Source organism: Dendrobates tinctorius, unplaced genomic scaffold (assembly GCF_039654945.1).
Source record: "Dendrobates tinctorius isolate UK_male_01 unplaced genomic scaffold, ASM3965494v1 ptg000019l, whole genome shotgun sequence".
Classification (NCBI taxonomy): domain Eukaryota; kingdom Metazoa; phylum Chordata; class Amphibia; order Anura; family Dendrobatidae; genus Dendrobates; species Dendrobates tinctorius.
Genome location: NW_027361687.1, coordinates 31,630,539 through 31,640,204, shown reverse-complemented (window position 1 = coordinate 31,640,204; position 9,666 = coordinate 31,630,539). Strand labels below are relative to the sequence as shown.

At 49.1% G+C, this 9,666-nt stretch overlaps 1 protein-coding gene across 1 annotated transcript; it reads right to left on the bottom strand.

Moving 5' to 3' along the window:
* Positions 1-5,545: 5,545 nt before the first annotated feature.
* Positions 5,546-9,155, bottom strand: LOC141082693 (cocaine- and amphetamine-regulated transcript protein-like). Its single transcript, XM_073566633.1, has 3 exons — positions 9,021-9,155; positions 6,938-7,021; positions 5,546-5,795 (listed from the first exon to the last, which is right to left on the bottom strand). The coding sequence occupies exons 1-3, from the start codon at positions 9,153-9,155 to the stop codon at positions 5,688-5,690; spliced, it is 327 nt and encodes a 108-aa protein (XP_073422734.1). The 3' UTR covers positions 5,546-5,687.
* Positions 9,156-9,666: the final 511 nt, after the last annotated feature.

The window sequence follows — 9,666 nt, the reverse complement described above, 5'->3', positions numbered from 1 at the left end:
TACACATACAGCTCCGCTCCGTACACCTTGCACACACACGGCTCCACTTAGTACACACATGGTTCCACTGCGTAAACCTCGTACACACACGGCTCAGCTTCGTACACCCCGTACACACACGGCTCCTCTCCTCACCCCCTATACAGGCTCCGCTCCATACATCTTGAACACACACGGCTCCACTCCACACACCCCATACACACACGGCTCCGCTCCGCACACCCCGTACACACACGGCTCCACTCTGTACACCTCTTACACACATGGCTATGCTCCATTCACCTTTTACATACATGGCTCTGCACACCCCATACACACATGGCTCCGCTCCGCACACCCCATACACACGCGGCTCCACTCCGTACACCTCGTACACACATCTCTGCTCCGTACACCTCGTACACACGGCTCCGCTCTGTACACCTCGTACACACATGGCTCTGCTCCGTACACCTCGTACACACACGGCTCCGCTCCGTACACCTCGTGCACACATCTCTGCTCCGTACACCTTATACACACAGCTCCATTCCGTACACCTCATACACACACATCTCCGCTCTGTACACCTCGTACACACACAGCTCTGCTACATCCACATACATAAACCCCTCCTGACACCACACATAAACTTCACCTCATCAAGCACCATGACAACCAGCACAGCAGAGTCCTGCAGTCACTGAGGCCCCTGATCATGTGACCCCTGACTCCTCCCTTCCTGTGACCTCATCTCAGGTCCTGTATGCACACAGAAGAGAGTAGCGAGTCCAGTGAAGTTATTGCTGGCTGTGAGGTGGGGAGCCCACTGCTGGCACAGGGGCCCATAGCGGCCGGGCGACAGAGTAGGGAGATCAATTCTCCCTGCTCTGCCGCAGAATGTAAATGTATCCGCGCGGGCCGGGAGGGCCCCCTGAGAGCACGGGGCCCGGGGCCACCGTCCCCTCTGCCCCCCCCCCCGGTAGCTACGCTACTGGCTCCGGCTCATTAACATCTATGGTCCCATATCTAAGTGGGACCAGAAGGGTCTCTTTATAAGGATCAAGCCCTACCTTTCTACAAGTCGGCAGGTTGTCTTTGGAAGGGACTTCAACACTGTCACAAGGCCCTGAGATAGAGGAGGTTCTGAAGACAAGCTGACTTATGATAGCGTCGCTCCTAATAGTATAGCTAGTGAAGCTCGCCTAGTGAATGTCCACATTCTGCACCCCCCGAGCCACGAGGAGTTCACCTATCATAGAGGTAAATGTAGGTCCAGAATAGACAGGCTTTATTTAAAGTAGGAAGCCATTTCTTCAGCAGTGCCTGTTATTGAGGTGATTCTCTGACCACTGTTTAATTTTGTTTTCTCTGAATGTTGCAGAGACCCTCCGGATAGAAAGAGGCTTTTGGAGGCTTAATTTGTCTCTCTTGGAAGAAGCGGGATAAGATATTCCTTTGAGGAATTTCTTCAGAGTCAGTTACACTTAAGCGGGAGTCACACACAGCGATCTCGCTAGTGAGATCGCTGCTGAGTCACAACTTTTGTGACGTAACAGCGATCTCACCAGCGAGATCGCTGTGTGTGACAGCGATCAGCGAGCGCCCCCCCTGCCGGTATCGCTGATCGCTGCAAGAAACCTCTGGACATATTTTTGGTCGCTGGTCTCCCGCTGGCCAGCACGCATCGCTGCGTGTGACAGGCGGGAGACCAGCGATCAGCTGTAAAAAATAGAATAAAAATAAAAAATATAGTTATTCTCACCATCCGACGTCCTGCGCAGCCATCCTCTCTCCACGCTCCGGTCCCAGTGATCCTTTGCACGAATGACCGCGAGACTTCACGCTCCCGCGAGACCGTGACGTCTCGCGGTCATTCTCACAAAGGATCACTGGGACCGGAGCGTGGAGAGAGGATGGCTGCGCGGGACGTCGGATGGTGAGAATAACTATATTTTTTATTTTTATTCTATTTTTTACAGCGATGGCAAGCGATGCCGGGCGCTTGGCATCGCTGTGCTGATCGCTGGTGAAGCTGTCTGTGTGACAGCTCACCAGCGATCACATAGCGACTTACCAGCGATCCTGACACCTTGATATCGGTGTCGGTATCGCTGGTAAGTCGCTATGTGTGACTCCAGCTTTACTTGATCTTTGTAGTAGTAAGTCAGAGTGGTGGGAGATTTTCAAGGAAGCAGTGGCGAAATTCTTCCGCCAGCTCTCAAGCCTCAGGAGACTGAGCAGGTACCACATTTATCTCAGGGTCTGAAGAGGAAACTCGAGCAACTAGTCTCAACTGGAGGTAGCCGTTAGGAGATCTCCAGAGTGAAATCTTTGCTTATGAGGTGTCAGTACAATAGACAAGCATCTTTGTTTTTTGAGAGGGATTACAGGAAGTGCTACTCTCCCGACTCCTAGAAACTGCGAAATGTCAGTGAATAGTAAAGTAGTTACAGGACTGGTCGACATTGCGGGGTCCTTGAGGCCATCCAGATCAGGGATCCTAGAGGTTGTCAGATCCTTCTACTTGCACCTCTTGGGAGAGATCTTGATTGGGATGAGATATTGGCTTTTCTGGCTGAAGACATCCCCAAACCAGGGGTAGACCCCTGTCTTGATGTCTTAACAGAGATGATCAGGGAAGATGAAGTTAAGCTGGCGATTGAAGGGCTTGCCCTAAAGAAATCGCCCGGTCCATATGGCTTAACATCTGAATTCTATAAGACCTTTAAGGATGCCTTGGTTCCCCTCTTGACTGAGGTATTCAATGAGTGTCTTTCCTCGGACCCTCTGCTGATGTCAATGAGAAGGTCTGCCCTGATCATTTTGTCAAAGGGTAAGGACCCATCTGGCGTTGAGAATTGGCATCCCATTGTACTTCTCAATGCAGACAGGAAGGTTCTGGCAAAGGTTCTATTTAATAGGCTGGTGAAATTTACACATTGCCTCCTTTCAGAGGCCCAGCATTGCTCTGTTCCAGGCCTCAGCACATTTAGTGCGGTGCTCGGTGTCCGAGAGGCAATGGAGCAGGGTAGGGCTGGTCACTGGAAGGGATACATGTTGTCACTGGACCAGTTTAAAATGTTTGATCTGGTTAATCAAGAGTATCGATATTGTATCTTACAGTTATTGTTAGGTTCTTTAGAAGGACGTAGATCTGGGGATTTATTCTGACAGAATTTTATAGGCTGAACTGGATGGACTAATGTCTTTTTTCGGCCTTACTAACTATGTTATGTTACTATGTTATCTCTGCTCTGTCCTTCTGAGATATGGCCTTCCGGGGGAGTTTGTTGATAGACTTAAGACCTTGTACAGTGGGACAGAAAGTTTCCCACTTGTGAACGGTTGGATTTTCAGCTCTTTTGAGGTTGGATCTGGTGTTCACCAGGGTTGTGTTACGGTGAGGCAAGACTCCAGGAATGGACCCTCTTGAACATGGCACCGAGGGCCCCTGGGTGAGCAACCAGGTGGAGCCGACCCCTATACAGGGATCGTTAGGAGCAGGTCCAGGGGTTCTAGTACCACGATAGCCGGTACCGAGAGATTGCCAATCAGAAGGTGAATCAGTGGAAGCGTTGGTCTTTCACCCTAAGGGAAAGGGTAAACCTGATCAAAACTTACCTGCTCACGTTAATGATTTATCTGGGCAGAGCATGCATTTTGCCAGAGCCTCTCTGCACTTGGGTCTACAGTTTGTTCTTCCAACTGTTATGGGGTTATAGACTGAACCTAGTTAAGAAAGAGGTTAATTACCGTACAAGGAGATTAGGGGGGGTTGTGTGTGGTCAGCCTTGTGGTATTCCTTGTGGATACCTTCATTAAGAACAATATTGCAAACCTCTGGAAAGAGAGGGTTCTTCTGTGGGTATTCTCCTGTAGGGGATGGTTTCAGCCTTTCTTCCAGGAATAGGAGACAGGAGGGGAAGTGAAGGATCTTCGCACACCACATAGACATCTTCCGGCTTATGCTACCTTGGTTCTGAAGGTAAATTGCCGGTGGGGTTTGGGAATGTGGGAGATCAGGACTCTGCCAAGGAAATTCCTTGACAATAGGGTTCTGTTGACCCATTTCCAGAGGCCTCTGGCGCTCCGGGATTGCCCAAGTCGGGATCTTGGGGTGGGTTTGTATCTTCTCAATTCTATCAGGATCCTCTCAATGTTTTGGGACTTGGCTTGGCGCTGCTTCCACGGGAAACTGTGTGTGAGGGACAATCTGAAGTGTAGGAGCTCTGAGGACAGGAAATGTCCTCAGGAGCATTGTGGTACCATGCTGGAAAGTATGGACCACTTCCTGCTTCATTGTCCCTTCAATACAGAGGTGTACAACAGGGTGGGCGCCTCCATTGGCTGGTCTCGGCAGGCCGGTCTCTCCTATGCGTATTGGGCCTATGGAGCATTCAGAGACCTTGGTGGTCGGGACCGCTGCACCTTATTTCTAGTTAGCGCAGTGGCTAGGTATCACACGTGGAACGCACGGTGCTTAGTATCGACGCAACGGAAAATCCACCCAGTGGACGATGTGTTTAGGACCATACTCGGTGACCTGGTGAAGGTGCGCTCTCTGGAGTATGAGAGACTGGGCATACGCAGGGCTGCTCTCCTCTGGAGGGGCTTTTATTTTAGTGTGCCTGGTCATGTCCTTTCCTGGTGGTGGGCTGTTGCTGACACTGTAGATTTTTGTTTTGTTTGATCAGTATACAGTGATGTAAGGCTGCAGGCGCCGAACTTGGGCTTTGTTTGTGGTTATTGTAGAGTTTGTTTCTATATATATTGTATATGGGGATCTAGATTTGGGTGTAGGTGTTAGGTTGGGTGGTGGGAAAATGGGGGAGGTGGGTTTATCTTTTGGGACTATGGGACACTGGGGTGTTTGGTAGAAAAACTGTCACTGCCTGATCTGGCCTATGGAGTTTGGACATGAGATGCAGGACTAGCTCTCAGGTCAGTGCGGGGGTTGGGAATGGTGGGCTTGAGTGTGCGGTGGTGATTAGTTTAGTCTTGTATATATTTGTATAGTTTGTGGTTATTTTATTTAAAATTTAAAAAAAAATGTATGTATATAGTTTTTGTTTGCTATTGTTTATTTTATTTGTTTGTTATTAGTTTGTTCGGTGACCGGACCAGAATGTGTAAGTACTTAATATTAGTTATTATTCTGTATATATGTATAATATGTGTGAGAGGAGAGAATGAGCGGCTGGAAAAGTGCTCAGTATACTGATTATTTTTCTGGCTGATATTTTTGTTTAGTTATGTTTTTCATTTTTATAATAAAAGATCTACAGGATGTAACTCGGTATCAGTATAGGGTCAATAATGTAATGTATGTACAATGACTGCACCAGCAGAATAGTGAGTGCAGCTCTGGAGCAGGGACCGATCCTTGGATGTTGTGATGACAGATAAGATGCAGTCAGACACAAGATAATTATATATAAAATATTGTATTCCTTCCATCAGTGCTGGGGTCGGGGGTCTGTGGATAATCTCGTGCATGGCAGGCAATTATATACAGGAATGGGGGGAAGATCATCGCACTGTGATCACCTCCAGGTCATTCTGTGTAATGAGAAATAGTCAGTGCAGCCGCGGATTAGCAGAGCGGCATGAGATAGGTGGTAATATTGGCCCCCCGGCATCAGGTTATGGCAATTCACAAGTCTTCTCGGAGGACACGAGTTCTTGCTGTGAGCGGAGGGGGCGACTCAGAGACATCTCATGAAGAAGTAACTGCAAGTGCTGCGCTGGGGGCAGTCGCACAGCTTTCCTATCCGCGCTCCTCGCTTCACCGCACAAGCGTCTCCCATAATGCACTGGGAAATAAAATACAAGAGAAATGTACACTTAAATACTCTGTGCTGCTGGCACTATGCTCTTGCCACTATACAATTAGGATTAAAAACACATGTGATCTGCACAAATGTGAACAAGTCGGTAGGACAGTGTTCACACCACCCACTGACTGAAACACAACAAGAAAGCACAGAATGACATATTTGCAAAAATACTCTGCAGTGAAAAATATGACAATAATCAGCAAGTGCTGGATAACAAATACAGGGTATTTAGTCGATACGTTTTTTGCAAAAAATGCATACCAAGCTGCTCCACCTCGTCACGGTAACCCTTAACGGAGCAGTCCCTAACTAATGTATTTAAAACCTGAACATATGAACAGTGTCTAAATAAACAGGATTCAGACAGGCGCTTCCTAGTATGGGCTCGTGGTGTAAGACAGCTCATTTATGTGCATGTCACACAAGAGAGGGGTGGGGTCTCCCAAACCATGCTAAGCAAGGAAAAAACGGATTAAAAACACATGTGACATGCACAAATGTGAACAAGTCGGTAGGACAATGTTCACACCACCCACTGACTGAAACACAACAAGAAAGCACAGAATGACATATTTGCAAAAATACTCTGCAGTGTAAAATATGACAATAATCAGCAAGTGCTGGATAACAAATACAGGGTACCCCACCCCTCTCTTGTGTGACATGCACATAAAGAGCTGTCTTACACCACGAGCCCATACTAGGAAGCGCCTGTCTGAATCCTGTCCATTTAGACACTGTTCATATGTTCAGGTTTTAAATACATTAGATAGGGACTGCTCCGTTAAGGGTTACCGTGACGAGGTAGAGCAGCTTGGTATACATTTTTTGCAAAAAATGTATTGACTAAATACCCTGTATTTGCTATCCAGCACTTGCTGATTATTGTCATATTTTTCACTGCAGAGTATTTTTGCAAACATGTCATTCTGTGCTTTCTTGTTGTGTTTCACTATACAATTAGATAATAAGAGGCGCACACTAATCTGAAATACTCTGTGCTGCTGGCACTCTGCCCTTGCTACTGCACAATTAGGTAACAGAATAAGCACTGTAATCAGTGCTGCTGTGACCCACACACACACACACACACACACACTGTGTGTTGGGATGCTTACCTTAGGCAGCTGGATATATTTGCTCTCCCAGACAGAGCTCCGCTTGGACTGCAGTTTGTAGAGAACGTCTTGTAGCTCCAGAAGCTGTAACAGAGGAAACAGTCAGCAAGGTGCATCATACATGTCCCTGATTACTGCAAAGCCTCACAGCCATTACATTATCACAGGAAAGCCCTGCTAGAGCAGTGCAGGGACTGGTATGGGTACAGGCTGGGTGATTGCTGGGGTGGTCTCTGCGATTGGTACAGTGAAATACAATGGTGCTGATACTGGGCAGATTCTGGGACTAGTGTTGGTCAGGCTCTGTCACTGGTGCTTGTATCGGACCTGGGACTGGACAGGCTCTGGCACTGGGACAAATTCTTGGAGTGGTGGTGGGACAAGGGTAGAAGACCTGGAGGTAGAGTGACAGTTGGAGAGAAAGTTGACAGTTGGTAGTGGAGAGTTGTCATGGAAAAGGGAGTCAGGAGAGAGAAGTGACGGAGGAGTCAGAAAGGGGCTCCAGGGAGAGAGAAGGGGTCCTAGGGGCCAGGAAAGTTAAGAATCCACCCGTGGCGCCCGAATCCACGCCGACTGTAGTTGGGTGGAGGGACCAGGTCGCAGTGGGGACCAGCCTCAGACTAGTGGAGAGACTGTAGGACTCAGCTAGCGAACCGGAGGCTGTAGTATCTGTATGTGCAACAGCCAAATTGACACACAATCGCTATTAAGGCAACCACATAGGCTCAAGGGGACCAGGAGGCTGCTGGCTTGGGACACTTTGTGTGAGGCGTAGGACAGGAGGGTGTGAGCCAGCGCAGAGAGACGACCTGGGAAGGTACACAAGAAGGGGGTCCCGGAAAAGTGCACCCAAACTACCCGAGAGCTGGCTGGACACAGCACCCGGCTGGTGATTGTAACCTAAAGACTGTGAGTAAAGTGTGAAGACTGCACCCTGCTGTGTCCTCAGATTTATTTACTGCGACACCTGCACTGTACTACAACAGTTACCATCATCAAATTAACCCTATAACTTCCCTGGGGCCCGCTGGATGGCCGTGGAGAGCTGTAACATCTCTACTGCGTCACCAACCACCCCAGTGGATCTGAATCGCAGTGTTGGCCATCTATTGCCGAACACCACAGATGGCGTCACAATTTAATCCTCTATAAACTTTCCCCCTTACATTTTATTGCACGCCCAGGGCCACGGACCGGGTCACTGCTGCCGTGACATCCCCTGAAGAACTGACCTGCCCGGACCGAGTACCCCCGGCTCTAGCGGGCATTGCACTAGGACAAACTCTGGGACTAGTACTGGGACAAGCTCTGGCACTGGTCCTGGGACGAGCTCTGAGACTGGTGCTACAACGAGCTCTGGGACTTGTGCTGTGGCAAGCTCTGTTACTGGGTCGAGCTCTGAGACTGGTTCTGGGATAAGCTTCAAGAATGGTAATGGAGCAAGGCCAGGGGCTGCTGCTATGGAGTTTCTGTGATTGATGCTGGGGCGATCTCTGAGTTCTGTTACTGTTAATGGGCAGGCTATGGGACTAGAGTTGGTCAGGCTCTGCCACTGGTACTTGTAACTGACCTGAGACTTGGTAGGCTCTGGGACAGGTGAGAAGAGCTCTGGGACTGGTGGTGGGACAAGTTCTGGCACTGGTGCTAGAGAAAGCTCTAGGACTGTTTCTGGGACAAGCTTTGGGACTGGTACAACTTTGGGACTGGTACTGGGACGAGCTCTGATACTGGTGCTGGGACGAGCTCTGAGACTGGTGCTGGGACGAACTCTGTTACTGGGACAAACTCTGAGACTGGTACTGAGACAAGCTCTGAGACTGGTACTGAGACAAGCTCTGAGACTGGTGCTGGGACTGGCGCTGTGCAGTTTCTGTGACTGATGCTGGGCGGCCTGTGGGTCTGGTGCTGGGGCAAGCTCTGAGACTAGTACTGTGACAAGCTCTGGCACTGTTGCTGGGACGAACTCTGTTACTGGGACAAGCTCTGGGACTGGTGCTGGCGCAATCTCTGAGACTGATGCTGGGAGGAGCTCTGATCTAAAGTGCTCACACAGCAGATAAAATCTGGAATGACAGGGACTCACCAGTTCCTTCTCATTCACCCCCTGGATGTCTCTGTCGCTGTCTGCCGCCTCTGCAGATGTCGCCTCCATCAGTGACATGGTCCAGACAAGGATAAGGCACAAAGAGAGAGGGAGCAGTGGGCAGTGGTCAGCCATCACCAGCCTCACTCTTAGACACCAAGCAAACACTGACCAGTCCTCTGCCCAGTGGTGGAGATTACATCAGTGCTGTAATGTGATAATGACAGCAGGAACGGAGGATAATCCTCCAGAAACGTTTCCTCTACACAGCCCACATCCTGGGATAAATGTACCCACAAGTGTATTCGATCCTGGAATCGGGGCAAGTTTTAGACAAAGTAAGGCCCTGGGCAAAAGTTTAAAGTGGGGCCCCAAATGCTCACATATTGCATCAACATACAGAAACATTTCTGTTGCATCTACAAGCGTTAAGTTCAGGCTGGCAAATGAGCGTGATCGACAATATTGAAATTGTTCGATGCTTATTTCCCAGCCTTTTTAGGGTGGGTGCACACGTTCAGTAATTGACAGCGCTTTGGATGCAGCACATGTCTGCTGCCGGCAATTGAACACAGGTGAATCCTCATGTGTTCATTGAACCGTGTGGATTCACTGTGTTCAATACAATTGTACGGGTGACATTTAT

Bases quoted from the DNA above. Each gene is read 5' to 3' on its own strand.
- LOC141082693 (XM_073566633.1), bottom strand. From the start codon at position 9,155: ATGGCTGACCACTGCCCACTGCTCCCTCTCTCTTTGTGCCTTATCCTT. The intron at 7,022-9,020 runs GTGAGTCCCTGT...CCTCTGTTACAG, and splicing joins GGGTGAATGAGAAGGAACTG to CTTCTGGAGCTACAAGACGT. The intron at 5,796-6,937 runs GTAAGCATCCCA...TTTATTTCCCAG, and splicing joins AATATATCCAGCTGCCTAAG to TGCATTATGGGAGACGCTTG.